General features: G+C 37.9%; 1 protein-coding gene across 1 annotated transcript; it reads left to right on the plus strand.

Annotated features, from left to right (window-relative positions):
* Window positions 1–11,274: 11,274 nt before the first annotated feature.
* Window positions 11,275–14,253, plus strand: LOC139722562 (uncharacterized). The gene is made up of 2 exons (XM_071633890.1): window positions 11,275–11,400; window positions 13,106–14,253. Exons 1-2 carry the CDS (start codon window positions 11,275–11,277, stop codon window positions 14,198–14,200), a joined length of 1,221 nt encoding a protein of 406 aa, XP_071489991.1. The 3' UTR covers window positions 14,201–14,253.
* The last annotated feature ends 12,294 nt before the right edge of the window (window positions 14,254–26,547 follow it).

The following is a 26,547-nucleotide window of genomic DNA, read 5'->3' on the forward strand; positions in this document are numbered from 1 at the left end:
TACTTACTGTTTATATTACTTTTACAACTTCACTTACTTTGTTTGTGGATAGTTATTGAAATTAAGATTGTTGTTACTTCAAGCATATTGCTATTTTGTGTAGTGCACTGCACATTTGAATTCTTCGTCATAGACTTATTTTAATGTATTGTTATTATATAAAATGGATTCACCTTTTCAATCACGTTTCAGGTGTATAGATCGATCTACTTCCTGTTTCTGTATTTGCCGTTCAACCCAAGCGTACATGTTCTATTCTTATTGTTGCATATTGATTGTTGATATAATTATGTATATATTATTGCAATGTGATATGAGGAATATTCATCAACCTGGTTGTGCATCTTCTGTGATTTGAATTTAATCAAGTATCAAGTGTTTTTCATACATACATATACTCCTAGAATAGGAAGCCTTGCTTTGCAACCAGTCAATGGTTTCAATTATAGTTATTTGACTGATTAGTCACGCTACCCTTCTCTTGCTTTGAAACACCGAGGGCGGTATAACTTTTACCAATTTACCGCGTATTAATATTATGTCCGATATCCACGTAATGATGATGAAATGGACATGTTATATATGCTTCGTTGCAACGGGTGTATTGGTATATCATTTTCTGATCTTGCCAAATTTTGCATTTGCGATATCGATTTCGCGCGTTTTATGACATGATAGTATAACAATATGCCTATTAAAAATATATTTCTAGGGAATGAGCATGATGAGCGTAGGACTAGCATATTAATACAGAAAGATGTTGAATCATGAATATCATATATCAAAGGAATATAGTTATTATGTTTGAATCTTGTTTAAAATTGAAATTTATTGTAATATGCAACATCTGCGCATCTTGAAATACACACTTGTGCCACCGAAACGTCTGAGTATCGAAACGAACGTCTTAGTAATGCTAACGAAACGTCTTAGTATCGTGGAGTTATGAAGACAACTTCAACCATTGACATATTATTGCGCCACCTACGGTTGATGCTGAAGATGCGTTCATGGCGTTTATAGCAACATAGGATGAAACTGAAAAAAAAAAAAAAGATTTTTTAGTTCCTACCACCGAACAGAAGTGGGTTCTGTTGCCGTCGTTTTTTTTTTTTTCATAAATTCAATATCATTTACGGAAAGTTGAACGTTGTAAGTAAGGATGTTTGTGATTTCTGAGACTTAGTACACTGTTGTACTAATGTAATGTGTGAATAATGTTTGTTTGTTTTATACTAAAACCTGGAGTTCAAAATGTACAGAAAGAAATGATGTAGCATCATCAGATTGCAAAATGCTGTAAATGAAGGTCAATTCGTGAGAAACATTATCTTGCGCAAATTTTAAAACACGAGTGAGAAGATCTGAATGTAAGCATTAGATGAATTATGAACGATATAAGAATGACTTCTCTGTAAGGCTAATTATGTAACAGTCTTGTTTAACAGTGATTTCCAAGATACTTTTAAAGTAATTCTGAATGTACGCGGATCATCCCTCACCGTCCTATTGAACATAGTTGATGATCAGCGCCCCCACCGTTGGGTTACAGACTATCAGTTGACATGCATTGATAACTTGTTTGTTTTTTCTTATTAAGGCTGTATTTCCTTAGTAATACTCGAAATACTACATAGTGATTGGATATTACCTAAAAGGTTTGATATATTCGGTAGGTATTATCACAACGTTTCCTGCTCTTAGAACTGCTCGTAAGTTCCATTACTGTATTGGAGAGAAAGCGACTCTCAGTTTGTTTGTTTCTGTGACAGAATTGCACGAGTAGATTTATGACATTTGTCAGTAAGGATGTTAAGTTCTCATAGCTCATGCAATCGTAAAATATTGTACATTATATTGATTGGATCTAGCAACAATTAAAAGGTTCGATAGATCAGGTACGCATTATCATATGGAAAAGTGCATTAAATTAGTCACGTGTTCCTTCTAATTTCCTTTTCCATTCCATGGTCCATCGAACAGAAAGCTACTGTTTCATTGTTGTTGGTTTTTTTTTTTTACTAAATTCATAGTCGAGTTATGAAATTCATCAGTTTCTGCTATGTTATCTTAGCGTATGTGATGCAAAGGTAAATATTGTATACGCATATTAATTGGATCTTACGTATTTAGTTTGATACATTAATATTATATCAATGTTCCTGCTGTATATGATTATCAATTTCATATTTCATTCCATTGCTGCGGTGGACAGAAAGCGGTTGTCACTGGCATTTATCAGTATGTGTTGTGTTATTATAGCTTACTTATGATGTAATAGTCAAATATGCGAGATTATTATTGATTTGGTAAATGCATGCGTTATCGTATCGATTCGTGCGCCTGCTATTATCCACATTTTCATTCCGTAATGTATTTCGTTGGAGAGAAAGCGACTCTCACTTTTTTTTTTGTACCAGTCGAGTTAAGACAGATTTTATCAGTGTTATGTTATAGGTCATGTGATGCAGTTGTCAAACTATTGCATATTGATTGAATGTACCAACACTTATAAGTGTTTAAAAGATTCGGTATGCACATTGTGGGGAAAAAAATGAGTGTTCCTGCAACGTATGCCAATGTTATTTTCCATCCATTAGTGCGTAGGAGGGAAAGTGACTCTCACATTGTTTTTTTTTTCTTTGCAATTAGTTATATATGATGAACTATACTATGTGTTATTTTATCATTGCTCATGTGATGCAATAGTGAAAATATTGCATATCAATAATTGGATCATACTAAAAAAAAAAAGAGAGAGATTCGACACGCACTGTTATGTCGACTCGAGTGCCTGCTATCAATTTCATGTTATTTCATTACTGCATCATGCAGTGGACAGAAAGCGGCTCTCACATTATTTGATTGTTTGTTTGTTTTTCAATATGTAGTCAAAAATTGACATTTATCAGCATGCTCGTGGCGTTGCGTTATAAAAGCTTGTTTGTGGTGGAAAAGTGAAATATTCTATATTGAATACATCTACCAAGACTGGCTGTTGAAAAGTTTGATAGATTTGATATTCATTGTAATATTGAATAAAAAGTGTTCCTGCTGTCAATTCGTCATTCCATTATATGCGATGACGAAAAATTGACTCACTTTTTTGTACGCGTGATAAGAGCCGAGTTGATGCTTATTATCAGTCTGTGTCATGTTATCATAGTTTATATGATGCAGTAGTCAACACTTAATATTTGATAGATTCGGTGTTATCGACAAATATGAGAGTTCCTGCAGGTATGATATAAACTTCATATTCCATCCATTACTGTACGTTGGAGGGAAGGCGACCCTCAAATTGTTTTTTTTTTTAATTAGTCGAGTTTTATGGCATGTATAAAACTGTATTATGCATTGTTGCTTATATTGCATCACGTATACGTGATGCAACAGTCAAAATATTGCATATCAATGGATCTTACATAAAAAGCGACAGATTCGTTACGCATTTCGAGTGCCTGCTATCAGTTCCATATTCCATTCATTACTGCTTTGGAGAGAAATTGACTCTCACTTTGTTTATGCAATTATAGTCGGGTAATTACGACATGCATGATAAAACTATTGCACGTAATTATTGCTTATGTGATGCAATAGTCAAAATATTGCACGTCAATTGGATCTTGCCTTAAAGAGTGAGAAATTCGGTATCTATCCACGCATTATGAAAGCTATCTCTCATTTTCATCTTTCATTTTTATCTCTCTTGTCATGCTTGTGGCAGTTTCCGCACTGTCGAACTTGACATTATGATATGCGTGTGTCTATCACATATATATTTTTTTTCGTTGTCAATTGTTTTAATCTGACTGAAGCAAAAATCATAATTGTCGTGAAGTTATATGTGAGGAAATAGGAAAAACTGATGGATCGAGAAGATGGGTGAAGTCAATTAAATATTGACTGGTTCTATTAAATATTCAGTTCCTTTGAACAATAAGATTGATCTCCTTGCATTGCATTCAGTAAAGAGAATGGTATGTCTAATTCTGTATACACGAGAAAGAAAGAGGCAGAAAGAGTAAGAAAAAGAAACTGCGAAAGTGAAATGTGAAATCTGAATTAAGTGACTTGTAATTTAGTGAAACATGAAAGCTGAAAACTATTTTTTTCAATTAATGAATCCTTGCGTCGAGTTGTTTTTATTGCAATTGATTGACAACTATAATTGCTCTAAAGATGGGCTCTAATTTGACTAAATACCCACTGCTTCATATTGATTCATTAATGGTTAGAAACAGCACTGGTGGTCGGGAGGAAGCTCGGTGGTCGGTCACCGCCTGTGCGGTGTCGATCAGGAGATCGTAGGTTCAAATCCTACATGAAAAGAATGTAAAGTTCTGCAATATCGACATTTTCTACAGACACGACTGACAGATGGTGAACATTTCCATTGAATCCATGTAGGACCTAAAATGGCAAGTATTGACATATTTATGTTAGGCAAAGTTTAAATATTTCTAGATAGGCAAACCCAGGTATGTGTGTGTGTGTGTCTATGTGTGTGCGCTTGCATTTATGTTTCTGATGAATGAACTAGATTTAATTGTTCAATTCAAAGTAGGCCTAACATGTATTTCCTTCAATGCTAAATCATCGATACAACGAAATTCATAAACAATGATAATACAAGGGCCGCGGAAACGGGGGGGGGGGGCTGGGGGTTCGTGAAAAAAAATGAAAAAATCGGGAAAAAAATCAAAACACCCATGAATATATATGAATATCCCAAGATTCCGCTCTTACGGTAAAGTTCCCGTCTAAGCACCGGCGTAATGGGCATGACCTTGACACCCCCCCCCCCAAAAAAAAAAAAACAAAACAAAACAAAACAAAACTGAAAAACGTTCCACGGCCCCTGTAATATATGTATACAATGAAGGAGACTTGTATGACACCAAAAAGCACAGCTTCTATCGGGTCGCAGGGCACGCCCAAAAGGCATATTTTTATCCATTTGCAGATAGACATCAACCACAAAAAAGGGGGAAGAAAAAACAATAAAGAAAAAAAAAAACAAGAAGAAAAACACGAGTGCAGGATTGCTCTAATTATTGGTACAGAGAATGATATGAAATCAATTAAGGTATATGTATACAACTTAATTCTCTCATTAAAGTTATCAAATAACCGCACAACTGAGTAACTATTTTTTCAGCTCATGATAGTTCGTAAAGGTTCTGCTGCGTTGATCCGAAAATAAAATAGGCCTGCGAGGGCCTAAGGTTCGTTCGTATTCCGCAGTTTCGTTAATCCGAAAATAAGGTAGGGCTCGTTAATCCGAAAACGAAAATAAAGTTCGTTATTCTGAAGGTTCATAAGATCCGAAAATGAAATAAGTTTTCTAGCCAAAATGAAATGACGTTTCGTTTATCCAAAACTTGTGAAATCGAGAATCCAAAATTGTGATAAGCGGGTCGGTTCGTTATTCGGAAGATCGTTAATCCAAAAAAAACAAACAAACAAACAAACAAACAAAAAACAACTTTTGGATTAGCGAACCTGGTCGGAATAACGACCCTGATTTCATTTTCAGATTAAAGAATCTTCGGAATAATGGAACCTCCGGTAAACGAACCTTCAAAATAACGCCAATAACGAACATCATATTCATACATTATTTTTCCTACTATTACGCTTAAAAAAAAAAAAAAAAAAAAAATTAATGTTTGCAAATAAGACTATGAGGACAATTCATTGATACATCAGTATTTTTAATTAAAGATAGGTCAATAAAATCAACATCTAAGGTCAGGCCCCTGGGAGCAACTTTTTTCACAGGGGTGCTGAACCCCTGACCCACCCGTTCGGTTGCCGGACCATTTAGCAGCATTTCAGTATTGGGGGGGGGGGGGGATGCATAGGCCATACAAGCACTGTCGACATTTTTTTTTTTTTTTTGGGGGGGGGGGCAGTTGGAGGTGAAGGGAAGGATATAGAGACATTGAAGCGAGGGCGAAAAAGCCCTCTGCCACACAAGGAAACTTTTGCATTTTTAGTGCAATTCAACAATCTTGTAAACACTTTATGTGGTAAGTTTTGAAATTCTCCAATCAAAACAGAAAGAAAACTATATGTTCATGGATGAAATGTTCTTGATCAAGGTATCTGTGTATCTCTTGATCAGTGTGTGAGTCTTCATTTTGTATAAGTCCATAGAAGGGGACCTAAAGGGGGAGGGTGTGGGAGGGGGTATCCCCCTCCCACTCAAGGGAGATTTTGAATTTACAGACCTGAAATTCAGCGTTCTGGTGCACACTTTTGGTGAAATATTAAAGAAGTATGAAAAATGAATTTTCACAGAGATCAGAATGACCATTAAATCGGGGTATATAATCAGGTATTGTTCCGCGTGTGGGTCATCAGTTTAATAATTGTAATGAAGTTGATGAAGTGGGGATGGGATGGGTAGCGCAATCCAACACGATGGAGCTTTTGCATTTTTAGAATTGAAATACAATGTCCAAAGATCTGATGCAAACTCTTGGTGGAATATCCCAAAATTTATATCAGAGAAGTGTGTGTGGGTCTTTTCACTTTGTATAAGTCCATAGAAGGGAACCTAAAGGGGGAGGGTGTGGGAGGGGGTATCCCCCTCCCACTCGAGGGAAATTTTGAATTTTCAGACCTGAAATTCAGCGTCCTGGTGCACACTTTTGGTGAAATTTTTAAAGAAGTACACTGTATAAAAAATAATTAATCACAGAAATGTGAATGACCATTAAGTCGAGGTATATAGTCAGCTCTTCATCCGCGTGTGCGTCATCACTGTGTAATAAATATATGGCAGTTGATGAGGCAGGGATGGGAGGGGTAGCCCCCTCCCACACAACGGAGCTTTTGCATTTTTAGAATTGAAATACAATGTACAACGATCTGATGCACACTCTTGGTGGAAATACCTGAAATTTGTATCAGATCATAGTAAGGCATCTATGGAGGGAGACCAAGCGAGGGAAGGATGTGATGGGAGGATGTATCCCCCTCCTACATGAGAGAGCTTTTGCATCTTTATGATTGCAATTCAAAGATCTGGAATTTCTGGCGCATACTTCTGGTTGAATATGTAAATATCTAATATAGCCATAATCAATGCATGGGGCGGAGGCTAATATGCAGTAGCATATGGGGGAGGGTTTTGGAAGGGGGTGTCCCTTACCCCTCCCATTCGAGAGAGCCTTCGTATTTTGAGGATTGAAATGAAAATATATTGTTTATGATGGAACATTTGAAAACGCGTCAAATAAAGAAGCATAAAGCTACTAAATGTAGTGGGGGAATAAAAGTAAACTGAAAGAGGACATCCCCCTTCCAAAATCAAGGAACTTTTGGTGACAGATCTGGTGCACACTTTTTCATGAAATATTCCGAAAAGGTGTCAGTCTCATAAGTCTATACTAAGTGTATGGAAGTTGGCCTATATAACGGGGTAGGGTGTGGGAGGGGGTATCCCTCCCACGCTAGGGACATTTTCCATTTTCAGAATTGAAATTAAACAATACGGTGCACTTTTGGTGAAATAACTGGACAGTTAGCAAGATCGCGGGATTTTTTTTTTTTTTTTTTGGGGGGGGGGGGTGTAGGGGGATGGAGAGGGTGGGGGTAAAGTGATCTGTTCGCACAGCCCACACCCAATATTTCTATTCAAGGATTGATGCCATTTAATACGAGGAAACTGTGGCATTTTTGAAATTCATGTGTCATTATCACGTAACAAATTTTTGATGGAATTTGGGAAATTATCAATACCCAAAGTGTACTGCTACAAAGTCTATGAAGGGGAACTAAGCGGGGAAATGGTTAAGGCCTGTTATAAATGAAAGGAGGATATTATTCCCACACGAGGGAACTTTTGCATTTTTTAACTGAAATAACAGATCTTTTTATGACTTTGATGAAATAATCATTCGGAAATATGTCAAACTAAAGATATGTACTAAATCCATGGGAAAGGATAAAAGGGGGAGGGCTATCCCCTCCCACGCGAGAGAGATATTGTATTTTCAGAATTGAACTGCAACAATTCCTTGCATAGTTTCGGTAAAATATTTGGACAGTTTTCCATAAAAAAAGCAAGAAAATCTCTGACATCCCGAAACGCACCTCTGCACCCCTGCATACGAGGGAGCTTTTGAATACTCTAGAATAGACAGGAAAATATCGTGGGAAGGGGTATTTCCCTCTAATACGACGGAGATTTCGCATTTTCAGAATTGACTGGTGCACACTTTGGGTAAAAGATTGGGACAGTTCCCCCCCCCCCCCCCCAAAAAAAAAAAAAAAATCCACATCTTGGAAATGTTTGCTCCCCTGCCCCCTCCATCGACGCTCTCCTGGAGGGGGTACCCTCCCCTTAAATGAAGGAACTTTTGCATTTTTAGAATTGAAATTCAACAATCTAGTGAGCCCTTCAGGTAGCATATTTGAAGAAAAAAAAAATCAACAAAAAAGTAAGAAAAGTAAATATCCAGGGACAATAGGAATGCTTAAATAGTGCTGTCTGTGCTTATATAAGCTTGTTCTATGTGGGAGGGGGACACGCCTCCCACGCTATGGAGATTTTGCATTTTCAGAAATGAAATTCAGTGATTTGATGCACACAGTTGGTGGGATATTTGGACAGTTTTCTATAAAAAAGAAACAATTTTCCATGTAAAGAAGATAAAAGTTGGGGGTGCAGAAGCACCCCCAACTTTTATTTTTCATAGGGGTGCTACGCCCCCCTGCTCCAAAAAGTCAGGGGTGCTGCAGCACCCCCAGCACCCCCGGCTCCCAGGGGCTTGTCTAAGGTACCGGTACTCACTACTGACATTATTTTGATCAGCGCGGCTAAGATATCGAGTTGTAAAAGAACGAGAAGGCCCAGCCATACCCTTGACGCCGCTGTGCTGGTAATGGTGCATGGTTCACGGAGCCTGGTGGTAGCCGCGGGGAGTGCTCTCTGGAGGCAGAGAGAGCGGTTGAGCTGCAGAGAGGCCTTACCAGACTCTCCGGGCCGGGCGGGGCATCCGGCATGCCAGCGGGATCGGAACGGCGGGGGCAACATCTTATCCGTGTTCTTTACAGTATCGCCATTGATCTGCTGCAGTCAGTGCAGATTCAGGAAGTGAATACATACCTGGCCAGATCGATTAGATATAGAACCGGAACCCTACTCCAAATCAAGTAAGTGACAGTATTTCGCGTTTGATTGTGTTTCTACCTGTTGTTCGAAAGAATCTTACCGTAGAGGTTCGGCTTTTGTGCTATTTTTTAAACGCGAGTGGTAGTGATTACGTGTGGTCTGTGGAGCGAAAAAACTCAATACGTAGTCCCGTTCGTAGGAATTAATGTTTTTTTTGTTTGTGTCTCTAGTCCAGTAATATGTTTAACGTTTAATTAGCCCGACATCAACTGCGACCAGCCCCAACGTGCAGCGTTTGGTCTCCGGGGCTAGCCCGACACTTGTGTACAGCGACAGGGCTGTGTATAGTTAACGTTTAAGAGGCCTACGTGTATAGCCGGGGGGGGGGGGGGGGGGGGGGTGAGAGGAAAGCACCTCCCTGGTATAACAGAGCACATTGTATTGAGAAGGGACTTATCCCATAGGCCCTACATTATTTTTCATTTTTTGTCTGAAGTCTGGGTGTCAGAAGTTAATTTAATGATGTGTAGCTAGAGGGCCTATTTTATGATTTAATCAGTGTGATGAATTATCAGTAAATTTACTGCTTTCTTGCATTTTTTTTTTATTTGGTAGGCAGTTAATTAGTAAATTACAACTACAAATTAAAAATAAAATGATAACAATTTGATAAGAGCTTACCTGTACAAAACCTGCTGTAAATTTTGGACAAAAATGCATTCTCACAATAATGAATTTCAATACCGTGTAGCACTGTCACACTGTAGAATGATTATTGATGCTAACGGAGTACTACCCGAGTTGATACTGTACCCATACCTAGACCATTATACAGTTCATCTGTTGTTTGATGTCACACTACCATAATTATGTCTCCAAATTCAATGTGCCAACCAGGAACTGACCTCACCCTGAATATCAAAGTGACCACAAACTCTCCAAGCATGCACTGCTGATTTAGTGTCTTTTTTTTTTCAGGATGGAGAGATCTTACTGCTTCATATTATAAGTCTTTAATACCATATATAGCCATAGGCTATTCCACCCCACTAGTAGATGTACCGATTTCATGCTGTATCATATCAGAGTGGCTATAAAAGTCTCCAAGCATGAACTGCTGATTGAGTGTCTTTTTTCGGGGTGGAGAGATCTTCTACTGCTTCATATTCTAAGTCTTATTAATACCATATATTCCACCCAACTAGATGTACAGATTTCATGCCATCTCATATCAGAGTGGCTATAAAAGTCTCCAAGCATGAACTGCTGATTTTGTGTCTTTTTTCAGGGTGGAGAGATCTTCTGCTGCTTCATACACTCAGCAAAAAAAGAAAGTAAACACTTTTTCTAGGTCATATTTTTCATAGAAGATTTTTATGAAAATCCATGTATGTATACCATATAAAAGGTAATTTAATTGGCTATTAAGCTCATAGGTTAATTGAAAAGAAGACTTTACGCATGGGTGAGCACATTCGTTGTTAATTATTACTTCTCTTATTTCATTTGAATTTAGATTTGACATAAGATGCTTTATTTTCCTCCATTATTTTTAGCTTTCATTGGTCTTTTAGGCTTTAAAGATATAGAGATCAAAGGTTTGCTTTTACAACTTAATTCATATTTCTTTTTGTGTGAAACTTGTTGTTTGTTCAAAGATTATTGTTCTGTGGAAGAGCACATACGCATGAATGACAACTTGTTCAGTTTTGCAATTTTTACTTTTGTGCCCTGGAAGAGAAAAACAAAGGTGTTCACTCATGCGTTAAGTTTCCCTTTTTGTTGACCTACCAGGTTGATAGCCAATTAAATTACCTTCAATATGGTATGTAATACATTAGCTTTCAGCCAATTATTTTATGAGAAATCTAAACTTGAAAAAGCATTTACTTTCTTTTTTTTTTTGCTGAGTGTATTATAAGTCTTATTAATACCATATTCCATCCCACTACATGTAGATGTACTGATTTCATGCCATATCATATCAGAGTGGCTGTAAAAGTCTCCAAGCATGCACTGCTGATTTTGTGTCTTTTTGTCAGGGTGCAGAGATCTTGTAGTGTTTCATATTATCATATAATATAACACATATTCCAATTCCACCCTAGTAGGTTTACTGATTTCATGCCGTGCAAGGGGTGGCGAGCATGAAGAATGAGGGCACTGAGTCTGAAGTTGAGTCAAGGGAGGGCACAGATTTGGCAGCAGATGACTTCAAGCAGCCCCCCAAGGACTTGTCTGGGCCAGGGATCGAAAGGAAGCAAGAAGCCAAGGTGACCTACCTTTTTATCTGTCTGTCTACTCAAGTCTCCCTTTACACTATGTAAAATGGGAGAAGACACACCATTCAGGACTGAGAAATGTTACATGCAATATTTAAACATGGATTGTTTGGTGATGTATTTATATGTTGTTGTTTTTTTCCAGTACCAGTTGCTTACTTAAATAAGAGTTAAGATTTTGCATACTTTTGGAGGGACATAATTCCACACAAAAATACTCTCATAAATTACATTAAGAAATACAAACGAAGTTAACATGTGTATTGGCCCAAATTAATCCATTGAGGATGGACTTATTTTGCTACAACACGAATTTCCTAGAGACCCCTGCCCGAGTATACTCAGGACTCGTCCTCAATGGGTTAACTACCCAGGGTCAACATTACTATGTGTATTACCCATTGATTCTAGGTTGATCCTTGTCTGTCCGTGCATGAACCCTGTCAGTACCATGGGTAATATTTTTTAATGCATTGCCAATATGATCCAGGGACCATTCTTTCAAGCAGAATTTCTGTGTCTCAATACTGACCTACAGGTTTGATAGGTCCGTTTGATAATAGTCACAATCAAAACATTACATAAAACTCGACTCAAAACAACTGCTCAGTACATGTATATATCTGAGATGAAAAAATGAAATATATAAATGACAAACTATGCATGACCTCTTGCATTATACAGGGAAACATGCATCCGTAATATCACCTAGACATGTTTGATGGGATAAAATCACTTTGGCCATCAACTTCTCTGTAGTGGCCACCCGACTCTAAAGAACGTGTGCCCGTATTGGATGCCTTATGTAGGTTTGGCTGTACATATAGGAACTTTCTTCTTCTTTGTAAGAACCAGATGGGACTACTGTAGAATCTATTGGGGATTTCAGAACTTGATAGGCAGTAGGTTTACTCATTTTCACCGTATTTCCATTTGTTTGATTTGTTAGTTTCCTGTGCACCTGCTTTGCATGGTGACATTCTCCTTATTTCTCTTTCTATCTATCTTTTTCTATCTATCTCTCTATCTATCTCTTTCTATCTCTATCTATCTCTCTATCTCTTTCTATCTCTATCTATCTCTCTATCTACACTGTATCTCTTTCTATCTCTATCTATCTCTCTTTCTATCTCTATCTATCTCTCTATCTATCTCTTTCTATCTCTATCTATCTCTCTATCTATCTCTTTCTATCTCTATCTATCTCTATCTATCTCTTTCTATCTCTCTCTATCTCTCTATCTCTCTATCTCTGCTCATCCGTCTCCAGTGTTGTGTCTGGTATCTACAAATTGAAACGGTGACACAAAAGCTTATCTTTTGTGAGGCTTAAATCTATTCCACTCATTAAAAGATGTGAATAGTTGTCATGCAAGTCAATACTCATCTATTCATATGTGGTTATGCTGCGAGTATGTGATGGGGAATACTAGTAAGTATAAACTTGAAGTCAGGCATCTAAATACAATTTTCCACAACTCAAAATATCACAGAGGCACATAGTTTCTTTTTTGTTTGTCTGAATTGTGTTTATTAATTCTTCAGTCATGTAATTTTGTAAGCACTCTGAGGCTCATAGGAAGAATGTATGGAATTTTAATTGTATTGTGTATTTGCTTGTCTGGTTTTGCAGAATTCTTAGTTCTCCATATATGCTGTCTAATTGATTTTAATTCCTTCTTCTCGTAACATTCAGGTTGAAAACAGTCTAGCCCCTAAAAAAGTCATCAAGTACAAGCCTGCTGTGAATCTCTACCTGACCAAGAACTCCGGTCAGTACTTCACGTCGCGGCGGGTGACCACCGTCCCTTTCACCTGTGAGGAATGCGACGAAGACTTTGAGAGCATCTCAGACCTGGTTCTTCACTTCAGGGGTCACTTTATTGGCAGCCTCTTTGAGTGTTGTGTCTGTCGGACACCATTCAGCAGTCGCTTGACGCTCGACAAGCACATGCAAGTCCACAGTGAAGAGAATTTCAGCAGAAAGACTTCGAAAGGTAAATGCTGTAATGCAGAAGTTAATGGTGTTATCAACTTGAGTACGAGTTGTAAAGCAGATCAATGCACTGATGATGGAAACCAAAAGGAGGAGTTGTTCAGCTGTAAGTTGTGCGGAAAGTCTTACAAGCAGCAGGTAGCTTTGGCGGAACACTCCCGCCAGCATCACAACCAAGACCTCTTCACCTGCAAATGTGGGCGGAGCTTTCAACAGCAGCATCTCCTTGACAACCACATCAAGATACACCATGTGGAGCTGTGGGCCTGTGACGAGTGTGGCAAGACTTTTGAGAGCAGGAAGGGGTTGATGGTACACCTCGATGCCCACAGCAACCAGGAGATCGAAAAGCGGCACAAGTGTGGAGAGTGCGGGAAAGCCTTTGTGGCTCGCTCCAAGCTCATCCGCCACATACGAGTGCACACAGGGGAAAGGCCGTTCCACTGTGACATCTGCGGGCGCGGCTTTAATGACCGCTCCAACCTCATCATCCATGAACGTGTTCACACTGGGGAGAAGCCCTACGTCTGCCAGAGTTGCGGGAAGTGCTTCAGCGGTAAGAACGACCTCAACCGACACCAAATGATTCACTCAGGAGAAAAGCCTCACACGTGCGACGAGTGTGGGAAGGCATTCCGCGAGAAGTCCAAACTCAATAGACACATCAAGACGCACAGTTTGATGCCTATAGTTGAAAAGCTGCATTCATGCCGCACATGTGGGAAAAAATTCCGAGAAAAGTCCAAGCTAAACAGACACTGTGAGATACACAAAAGGCAAATGGAGATGAAGTAAGTAAGGAGAATTCATCTCTAATATTGCAGCTTTTGAAATCATCAAGCACAACAACAGAGCAACAATCTGAAGTTATTCTTCACATCCTTTCAAACGTGAAAACTTTATTTATGACTATATCTGCTTTCCATGAGAGCATAAAATCATAAATATTCTGTTAAGATTTCACAATCCTCAGAGTCAGAGTGTAACTAGCTCTAAATTTCTCATCAATCTTTCCAAAAAAAAAAAAAAAAGCTTTCCATGTGGCTGTTCTTCTCAGGGAGGTTCTGGTTTTAAGAAAGTGTACTTCTATACCAGGGGCCTGTTTCATGAAGAAATTTGTGATTATTACCTCCGCCAAGGGGGGAGGTTATGTTTTGGTTACCGTTGGTTTGTTTGTTAGTTCGTTAGTTTGTTTGTCCGTGTGCAAAATAACTCAAAAAAATAGTTAACGGATTGGGATGAAACTTGTAGGAAAGATTGAGAATGACACAAGTAACCAACGATTAACTTTTGGTAGTGATCCGAGAATTTTGGGGGAATTTATGAAGGATTTGGATATTTTGGCAGGTAGGGTCAATGAACTTGAGAGTTCAGGCTGCGCGTATTTGAGGTTTGCATGCGCACACTAAAGTGCGTGCTCTAGTTTCTGCTAGGGCGAGGCACACTGTGCAGCTGAGGGTTTATGACGTAACAAAGGCTTCTATATTGTATAATCGGGCGGCTTTCAGCACACAATGCAGTACGTATGGGTGGAAATCACTGATCTCTGTGGAAGGACAAGATCAGTCCGGGTGAAAATGGGCTGCATGCTTGGCGGAGGTCTGCGCTCTCAGAGTGCTTCTCTAGTTGTAAATTGTACTAATGGTAGTTGCTGCAGCAACAATACAAAGATTCATTACTGATTGGCTGTTTACTTGTGGCTTTATCCATGGGCATTGCTTTTATTGCAATTAACTAGGATTGCAAACTGTATTGAAGAGGAAACTCTTTCAAGGAATGTATTCATTCTATAGATGCAAAGTTTCACATTTCAAACATTACATTCCAAACACTTTATGGTGCTCCAGTTCAGCAGTGATTACAGAACTTTTATCTTGTGTGTATCATCCTCTATTCTGTGTTTATAGCATGCAGCAGGTTGCAGCTCTCAGTGTAGTTTGCACACTGAGCTCCCATTCCACTTATCTTAAACCAACCAGTGCACTGTAACGCCACTAAATTATTTTGAAACTGGTCTCACTTATCTTATCATATCGATTTCTTAACCCTAACTTACCTGGGCTATTTAGCAAGCTTGAATTCCTGGGGGGGCCATTATGGCCCCCCCTTCAGATCTCGGCCGTTGATCGCGCGATTGCCGCAAAATTTTGCATGAACATAAAGCCGGATGTAATCTACAAGACTATTAAGTTAAATTTTCAAAAAGTTGCATTTTTTATTTTAAATTAATTATGCAAATATATGCAAAAAACCTCATTTTCGTCTGTAAGTGGCGTATAAACGGTTATGGAATGCTGATTTTTGTTGTAAATATTCCTAGTGACATTCCGAACATTTGTGCGTAAAAAAAAATTCAGCATCAAAATTAATTTCTCATGTTTTTTATTGTTTTATCATTTTTTATGTATTTCTTTGTTTTTTGGAACTTTTGTTTTTGTTGTTTTTTTCAGCAGAATTTGTCATACACATCTTTAGAAGCATAATTATACTAAAATAAATTTATTTCACCCGTTAAAATTAAAAATATGAATCTTTATATGAATTAATTGAAAAAACACAATTTGTATTGACTTGTTTTTGAGCAATTTTGGGGTTGATGAAAATTTTTTGAAGGGGCGTGGCTTCGGAACGGTATGCCCGGTCGCGACAAATTAGGTCTCAAAAGTTGCGCGAGACCTGAAAGTAAAAAGTCAGCGAGCGGCGCGGTCAAAAAGTTTTGCGCGGCGGAATGGTCGCGGAATTTGTCGAGGGGGGGGCCATTATGCCCCCCCCCCCCCCCCCCCCCCCCCCCAGGTAAGTTAGGGTTAACCCATTGAGGACGGACTGTTTTGCTACAACACACATTTTCCATAGACACCTGCCCGAGTATACTCGGGACTCGTCCTCAACGGGTTAAAGAAATCATAACTTAAACTTTTTACATTCATGTGCCATTGTAATCTTCTCCCGCACACAAAAATGATGAAGCTTTTCTTTTATAGTTCTTAGAAAATCAATTAACTTATCAAAGTTAGTAACTTGTTCGAGTCATTTTTTCAGTAACACAAGTAGGACAAAAACTCTGTAACATATTACTCATGTTATAGATTAGGCTTCATTGATGCCCTAGTTTCTGAATTAATGGAAGCATTAAAGGCCGTGGCGCAAGGAGCATGGTAACGACAACAGTTCAGGTTTTTGGGGGTTTTGTTTTTTGTGGGGGGGGGGAGGGGGTTTTGCAATTGTGGACAAAATAGAAATCATATCTGGTTTTGATTTTGAAAAATGAATGATTCGGTACAAATTCTAAAAAAATTGTATTCTTATGTCAAAATCAAGAGCAACAAAAACACCAGTTGAAGATTTATTTTGTAACAAAATATTTAGCAGGAAAGTGATATTGTAACAGAACCAGACATGGTTTCTTTTAGCTCACCATAGCAAAATACTGGACCGTTGCTCTTACCGTGTCTCAATGATGTGCCAAGGCCTTTTCATAACAACTGTTTCAATATGTGGTCAGTTGACGAAGTGTTTGTCTAGTCATTCATTGGCTCTTCTGACTGGTCAAGGCAAATTTTGAGACTGTCAGATTAAAATGGCACCTTGAATATTTTTATATGAACAGTATTCAGAAGGATGAGGGACAAGCTACTGACAGCTTCTGTGATCAGAATGGCTGGTAAAATCCTGATTCAATATCCATACGGGTCTAGCAGTATGATATTACACTACAGTATTCTTTGGTTGTATTATAAGTACATTATGCATTCCTTACACTCAAATGCATCTAACTTGTCATGTGACATTGTGGTTTAATTTAGTATGTTGAGTTGGTTGTAATGTAGTTGTTGTTGGCATCCATTCATTCTCTTATATGTATCAAGAGTCCTTGTAGCTGGACAGTGAGATTTGTCCTCCGCGAGTTCCTAATGCAGCATAGGTTCTTTTTCATTATTAAAGGGATAGTACAGTTTTGGTGGAGGTGAGAATTGGGCTTTTAACTTTTTGCGAGATACCAAGAAAACTCTTATGAAATAGTACAGAGCATACCATTTTAAGAGGAATTCAAAGTTTACTTGATGGAAATCGGGTTTGGAATGACGGAAACATCCAAAAACAAGGTAAAACAAAGCGATCGTGTGAAAGTGTGGGTCCCACACTTTATTAGAATCGCTTTTTTTGGATAACTCAGCTTTTTCAAAACCAATTTTCATCAAATAAACGTTGAATTCCTCATAAAGTTACATGCTCTTTCATATTTCATAAGAGGTTTTTCATTACCTCACCAAAAATACAATCCCTTTAATTTGTTAGAACACAACTCTGTTTCCCATTCACACCACTGTAGAATACAACTTACCCAGATTTGTCAGTCTCGGCAGAGCAAATTTAGTTTTGCAAGTTTTTTTTATTTCACCGACTGATAAAACTGTCCAGTTGAGTTGTTATAAACAGAATGATGAGGACAGCACACACACATTCCATGCTAGTGTATATTAGTAGAAATTTGTGAAAATCACCTTGAAGGGAAGTATTCCACTTTGACAGTACTAGAAGAGTGAAGGTTAACCATTGAGGACAGACTGATTTTGCTTCAACACGCATTTTCCATAGACACCTGCCTGAGTACATACTCGGGGACTTGTCTTCAACGGGTTAAACATGAGTTCTTTTCATCTCTAGTGAATGTAGGGCCCCATTCATAAACTCAGTTTTGCAGATAAGAGCTATGTAGACGTAAAAATTTGGGCATAAAATTAAAACGGGACCAGATACTTTAAATAGTAATGCATCTAATTTCAGTGTTGCTATTATCCACATCGTGGCCAGACTTGAAGTTTGGGAATTCGATTCAAAATAATGCTTGCAAATTATTTCCAAGGGGCAGTGAAAAGGGGCACCTATCCTTTCCTGTCCTTGGAGGCATCTTTGCATGGGTGTGAGCTGTTGCCATGACAATTGTTGTCCATCTTTTCCTAACTTTTATTTAAACAGGCACTTGTAAAAACATAGTGTGCACCATTCTTAGCATTTATGGATGCAATTTTTATTGAGTTGTCAGCCTTACTCTTACAAGCAGATAATTGGGGGATGCAATGCAAAAAGGGTGAGAAAAGAATGTGTCTCCAATATCATGACAGGACATTAACTCTTTATGTGCCATATTTGCATGCCCGACTCAGTCAATGGCGTGCCAACTTCGCATTGTGCATAAATGCACAAACCCGCCCATTCTGATTGATAAATCGCCAAATGCCGCGGTACAATGAAAGTGTTACTCGCGCTTCCGTTCCTCTCACAGATAGCTTGCATTTTATGTGGTGATTTACAATCAAGCGATGTTCTCTACTGGATTTGTGTGTAATTTGTAAGTTTCTGCCTTTGTTTTGTTTGCAAAAAAACATGCCTTTACAGTAATGTAGCTACTGGCCATGTGAAAGAAAAACAATCATTGATTTGTCATAAACTATGATACATCAAAGCAAAGCTAGACATTTTCTCCACAACTTTGCACACTATTTGTCCTGCTTAGCAAAAATTTATTGAAATACATAGACTTGAAAAACAGAATGTTATCTCAAAGCATGACTATGTTGGTGTCTCACAATATTGTGGCACACAGGGGGTTTCCACCATGGCACATAAAGAGTTAAATTATTTCCTCCAAGGGTTCAGGTCATTGTGATTGTTCAGTTCTGATTGTTTGTATTCAACATATTCACAATTTTTTTAGGAAGGTCAATGGTATCAGTACTAAACGTTGATTGCATTTCTAAATAGTGGATTGAAAATTCGCATGTTGCCATGGCGATGAAATCATCTAACACAGCTTGACTGTGTAGGTGAATTAGATGAAAAGTTCTTTGGTGTTTGGTGTACAGAAGTAACAGGCATTATTATTATTTTCTTTGGACATGTGTAGAATATCCTCTTAAAATGCAGTGGATTCTAGCACAGTGTACCTTCATGTAGGCAAAACCTTGAGATGAAAACAGTTGAACTATATATGGACTAACTGTAGTATTTGTTTTCATAAATTTGTTTATTTTCTAGGCATGGAGGCCTAAATTGTCATGTTGATAGAAAAGTATTCCATATTAGTATTATTTCTATCATTCTATTTATTGTAATATATATGTTGGGTATTATTAAGTGATTTTTGGTCAGAAGAGATCTGTATCAGGGATTTAGAGTCTGTACATACTCATATAATCTTTATTCAATAAATGTAAGTTTATTTTTATTCAGTTCTCATTATGTTTTCAAAAGATTTCATTTGTTCTAAACAACTTTTAAGGGAAAGAAGAATAGGGACAGTATTATTCTTATTGCAATTCTTCAGCATTGATAGAAGGTTGTGATGTGCTTAGCCATGAATGAATAAAATAGATATTTTTCAATGGTGATGGTACATAGACTTTGGTGCTCTATTCCCTAGTGTATTAATGGTGCTATGTAGAACTGAGTTAAGTATCATATTTTTGCATTTACTTTGATTTATGAAATATGCAGATTACTGCACATGTAGACATGCAAATTCTATTCATGTTTCAACTGAAAAATGTGGAGGTATAGTCATGTGGAAGATGAATAAACCTTTTTTTTTCACTTTGACCCATATTCTTCTCATGTTTTAGTCTGCTTCTGTACAATATAGCACTTATTACAGTGCACTTTTTGAGGTGTGATGTGAAATAATTCAGATATTGTCCTAAATTGTTGGCTGCCAGTTTAAAGGGCTCAACAGTGCAATTGTGTGATCTATGTTATTTCTTTGAAATTTCACCAACAAAATGCAGATTCTCTTTCTTTTTTGGGGGGGAAGGGAAATAGACTTGTCAACATTTTGATAGTAGGCTAAGTAGTTGCTGAGAAATTAAGAGTTTGATTTGAAAATGGACTAGGTACTAATTTCAAACATTTGTGAGTATATAAAGTCCATCATCAGACAGATCAAAGTAAAACCTTTCCAGTGATGCCTCACTTGTAGCATAGCAAGAAATATTCTTGCAGTTATTATTGAAAATATATCATATTTTCATAGTAATTTTTTTGTTTTTCATTACCTATACTAGCCAATATCTTAGCTTGACAAGAATTATAGGTTTAGCAATAAAACTCTTCAAATATATTGTACAAATTCATGACTTCAAACCACATACTTAGTATATCAGGGGCATGATAGCATTTATACACTGGTTCAGAAAAATCTGTTTGAAATGAATAATAAAAAACATAAGGGTGGATAATGTTGCGGCCTGAATTTTTACTTCGTTGTAACTGGAATTTCATTATAACCGTGATCCTTATAACGGGTGTGCACTGTACAGTGCACTCGTGGTCGGATTGCCAATTATTGCCATGCACAAGTTTGTTTGCGAATAAAAGAATCCTGATTACCATGCATGCTATGCATTTAATAGAATGTTGAGGATAGTTGAAACTTTAACTGTACGGAGAAGTGGTCGAGAATAGCGCCAGCTACGTTCAAACACATGATAATGTCACGACATGATTGTCTGGGCACATTGTCGCTGAGCATGAAAAACATCAACACATCCTCAGAAACGACATCTGTCATTCAGCAGCGTTGACGGGTAAATTCTGTCATGAAACCCAAGGGTTTCTTTCTCGGTGTATGTGTGTGTGTGTGTGCGTGCGTGTTCGCGTGCTTGTGAATAATAACTATTCGCACACGTTTACATTTTGCTTTGTATATCTATGAGAAATCTTATCACAAGCTAGGCGCCCTTATGTATATTTAAGAGAAATCTTATGACAAGCTAGGCGCCCTTATCTAAACACAAAGACAAAAAGAAATCACAACCACGTCAGAATCGAATTAGGAAGAAACATCAGCATACATACATCAAGAGTTATTTCAGGGACATTCTTCTAGAAGAAAAATTGCTTTTTAGTAATGTTTGTATTCCAAGATTATTTGGTATTCCCAAATTTCCATTTTTTATTTACTAGTAATTCAGAGCGATGGTACCTCACACTCACAGCCTACGTGGAGGTGACTGAATGTTGTGTAGAGCTGTGGTGAAACAAATCGAATAGAAAGTAATTTATGTTTTTAACCTTGGAGAATTCTTGCCACCAAGAGAAGTCGCTTTTCTATTTTTATCATCTCATGACCACAGTACTGTATATCACGTAAAAAAAAAATACAATCGGACTTTCAGCAACGACAACTTTAGAAATAGAGAATCAATCCAAATGCAATTTCGAGATATTAAAGGACAAGTTCACCTTCATAAACATAAGGATTGAGAAAATGCAACAATATTAGTAGAACACATCAGTGAAAGTTTGAGGAAAATTGGACAATCGATGCAAAAGTTATGAATTTTTAAAATTTTTGTGTTGGAACCGCTGGATGAGGAGACTACTACAGCTTGTGAGTCATATGCGTACAACAGTATAAAGAAAATGTAAAAGAAAATTCAACATATTTTCACTTTTTTCGCATAATAAAAGAGCACTTGACTTGCCTCTTTCTAAAGGCAGGGGGAATAATATTACCCATAACATTTGTCGGTAACAAGTCAGGGGAATGTGTACTTTTTTCAAAAGATGGAATTTTGTGAAATTCTCTTTATATTTTCCTTATATTGTTGTACGCATGTGACATCTAAGTTATTCATACACTGCAGTAGTCTTCTCATCCAGCGGGTACTGCACGAAAACTTCAAAAATTCATAACTTTTGAACGGATTGTCTGATTTTCCTCAAACTTTGAATGATGTATTCTACTAATATTGCTACATTCTCTCAATCCTTATCTTTATGAAGGTGAACTTGTCCTTTAAGCTAAAACGTATTACCTATATACATCTTACAGAAAACACCATCCAACTTGCTTCAGTAGTCCAAGAGAAATGAGGATCGCTGTAAAGCGTGTCAAGGATCCCTCCCCTCCAAGTTCTGTTCATTGCATTCTCTTTCCAAGAGCATGATTCCGAGTCTTGAACTTGGAAGAAACGGACCCATGACATACTTAACAATAATCCATCATTTCTTTATGACCCCTTCACTATATTGAATGGATTTTCTGCAAAATGTAGGGAAGAGGTTGTAGTTTCATTCCATGAAATAGCATTCAGATTGTTTATTTTGAAAGTTATCAATGCAGAAATCCGATTGTATTATTGTATTTTTTTGGGGGGGGGGTGGGACACACTGTATAATAAACTTATACGCTGGCGCGTGATCAGATCACTATTTGAGAGAGGGAAAGGGAAGGGGAAACGGGGGAGGGGGCAGAGAATATAGGTCACTCACCTGTTGGTAATTTATTCTCTATCAAAGTCACGCGTTTGAAATTGCAAATAATACAGAATAATGTGAAATACACGAAAGACTTAATATCTTTCATGTTTGTATTTGATTAAGCCAACTCTAGTTATTGTGTCTGTGTTAAATTTTGTTTTGTTTCGTTGTGGGATTTCGTGTTTCCATAGTTTTTGTTTTGTTTTTATTATTATTTTATTAATGTGATTATTGTTTTATTATTATCATTATTATTATTATCATTGTTCTTATTATTATTATTATTATCATATCTATTGTTACTATTATCATTATTATTATTATTGTCATTATCATTATTCTTATTATTATTGTTATTATTACTACTACTATTTTGTTTGTTTGTTTGTCGTTGCTTCCGTTCTACAGTGTTCACAGTGTTATCCAAGGCTATGCTTAGAGGTCCGTAAAGAAGTTGTGGAAGTAAGATTCCACCAATCAGACAAAACAAAATACTCCCCTAAATTCAAGAGAAAATTTGTCCGGCCTCCAGTGGAAACCTATATTTTGTAGAAGGATGCACCCTTACCAACAATAACAGATATGGCATTTCATGGACACAGATTGTTTTCTGATTTAAAGTCGGCTCCCCATCTCGGCTACGACAAAGTGCTGCGGCTGGGGCTGTGGTCCATTATTTACAGGTGCGAGATCCGTCAGGTGGCAAAGAATCGACTCGATCCCAAGCTCGATGCTGATTGGCTAATAATAGGTGCTGACATGGCGATTGCGGTGACTGTGATTATACCAAAGTTGCTTAAGATTAATCTGTCATTAAAAAAAAAAGATCCTAAGTATTTCCCCCATTCATGAACACGAGATGTCAAGTCATAGGTCTGCCACAACACGTGGAGGAAATTTGCACTCGGCAAGACTTTATTATGATGTTCCCCGCTGGGCTTCGTGCCAGCAACATTGGTATCCCTGGGGAGCTGCCAAACTTGGATCTGACCCCTGCCAACATATTTGTTTTCCGTACTCCTAGCCCTCCTCTCATGGACGTATAGTGGTCGAATAGTCTTTACAGACGTTTGGATATGGTAGTGATTTTATTTAACACTTTCTATATTTGCTATACTTGCGCACGTTTTACGTTTATCGATATCAAGATCTCTTGTAGTGAAGTTCTGCCTCAACCCTACTAAAAAAGAATCCTGATTTATTCCTTGGGAATTATTATAATCTATCAAAATAAATGATTATCTGTACCACCACTGCTGTGAAAAATACTCATGTATATTAACATGATGGTCATGTTAACCATAGTGATATGAATCACGATGTATCATTACCGGAATAAACATAATTATAATGATACACAACATATATAAAATTAGCAGTTGTCATATCCATCATAGTAATCGCTATAATCTCGGCAATCGTGGTGTAGAGAGGGAATGTATCTTGTGCTGCGACTAACACCGGCATGTATAAGTGATACTTATTACCTCAGAGACCAGTGGAAATAATAACCTCGACCTAGTAATAACTCCGTACGTGAGATGAGGTTTTCTTTCCAGTCTGTGTAAACAGTTTACACTTACAGTCGTGTATACCGGACCGAGACGTTGTTATACGTGAAGACTCGCTCTTCGTTGATTGAACATCATCGATGTGCGAGCAAACGACGAGGATATTATTCAACGATCAGGGGACCGATGTCGATGATCTCGAAGAAGAAAAGATGAACTTGCTGATCACTGCAAGCTAACCGCATTGTCTTTGTTTTCACTGCCAACTTGACGCGGCCAAGCGGCGCGACTCGTAAGCATGGATTTCGTGCGCAGTCGGAAGTATAGCCGGAGTTTTCTCGCTGCTGCGTTGATTCTGTCAGCCGTGTATTGTGTGGTTCTCTACAGAGTGTTTCTCAAAGGAGCGGTTCCAACAGGTAGGTATGGGGATTTTTTAAAAAGTTAAAATTATGATAGATTGTATACAATCATGGGATTTAAAACAGGTCAAAATTATGAGAGATTGGAATCACATATATCACAGTAATGATGATGTAATGATACTGATGACTTTTATATTGATAGATAGATATTGACGATAATTTTAAATGAGATCACCTTTTCTATTTTTATGGTGGTAATCAGGCTTTTAATGATTTTCGTGGATCATACTTGATAATATATCACTATTACTGTGATAGTGATGACGGTGGTTATATAAATCGTGTTATACTGAATCAATGAAGATGGTAATATTTTGTGATGATGGTATTGGTGATGTGGTCATGGTCTCAGGTGGTGGTGGTTCACAGCATTATTGTGCCATATTATATCAATTTGTGATTATATGTATGATATTGCGTTACTAGCTCAATGTTATAACCACTCCCCTTGTCATCTATGATGAAAATACCGATTACAAAAGTGAAATGATATTGAGCGATATACCAGATGGGATGACAATGAATGAACAAACCACTAGAAGAAAAATCAGAAGATCAGCATATTTCGATGGCCATCGTTTTGCAAGTACACTGCAAAAAGTCCGGTGTTAAATAGTGAACACCGAGCTGGTGTTAAATTTTCGGTGCTCATTTATGGTGTTGAATTAACACCAACGGGTGTCATTTCCAAATTTTAAACTGTTTTTTGAAGAGTTTCTTAGTAACTGCACTTCTTGTTGGTTTTTATTGAAACAAGACGATCAAGAATTTTACATTAAAATACTAGATTTTTGAAAAAATGTGAAAATAAATTTACACCAAAGTAACACCAGCTGGTGTGGTCCCTTATTGAAGCTGGACGGGTGTTAAACCATTGATATTAACACCAGCAAACATCAAATCAACACCATGTGGTGTCATTTTTGAATTAACACCAGTACAGTGTCAAAATAACACCAGGTACAGTGTCAAATTAACACCACGACGTGTCAGGTGAACACTTTTCAACACCATCACAGTGCATTTTTAACACCTGTGGGTGTGGTCCTTTATTGAAGTTTGATCGGTGTTAGATTTAACACCCGTGGTGTTAAATCTAACACCGATGTTTTTACAGTGTAGAAACTTTGCAGTCATTATTTATCACGAGTGAATTTCTAGCTCCTCGAGTAGGCCTACCCAGTTTGATTCTTGACCAATTCTGTTTCATCAAAAGCATATTTTGTATTCAAATGAAATTAATGCACATGATGAAGACGCTGCTGTCAATGCCTCTCACGTTTTGTGACTGAATTTTCTTTCTTGGTCTTTGCCAATATCTGATGGTAGGCCCGTATATTACGGCGATTTCAAATTTATATAGGCATACTTGTTTACATCGACGTATAAGTGCTCTTCAAAATGTGTTTTCTTCCAAACCTTGGCAAAACCAGTCTCCTTTCCACCTCCCTGGCAAACTGCTACGTGACATTGCAAAGTTCAACGGTATTTTGGTAAGAGGGTGGCGAGGTCCCACAGGGCGGAAGTCGCGGGATTGGTCCGCTCACTTTGCAGCGTGTGAAGTGGCAGCAGATGGAAATCCTGCAGACACCGAGCTTAAGGTCACGTGAGGTCATCGTGGGTCGCGATTTTGAGATTCAACTTCCAGACAGCATAATGGTGTAGTCTTAGATCGAGGCGTTTCAATCTGCAGATGTTCGACTTTTCCTCCGCAATCGGCATAATCGTGATATAGTCCCCACTGCTGCGTGTCCGTACTAAATACAACCCTACCCAACCCTATACCCTAACCCTAGTCAGCGGGTGCACGCGCACTGCGGTGGGGCCTATATGGTGGGGACTATATCACAATTATACCACTATTCGACCTGTTGCTTCGTTCAGAGTCTACGGGTCGAAGAGTAGATTAATTTAAAAACGAAAAGACGAACACTTGCACGTGTCTGGAAGC

The sequence above is a fragment of the Diadema antillarum genome, unplaced genomic scaffold, assembly GCF_040938485.1.
Source record: "Diadema antillarum isolate AM-2024a unplaced genomic scaffold, OU_Dant_1.0 scf00000001, whole genome shotgun sequence".
Taxonomy (NCBI): Eukaryota; Metazoa; Echinodermata; class Echinoidea; order Diadematoida; family Diadematidae; genus Diadema; species Diadema antillarum.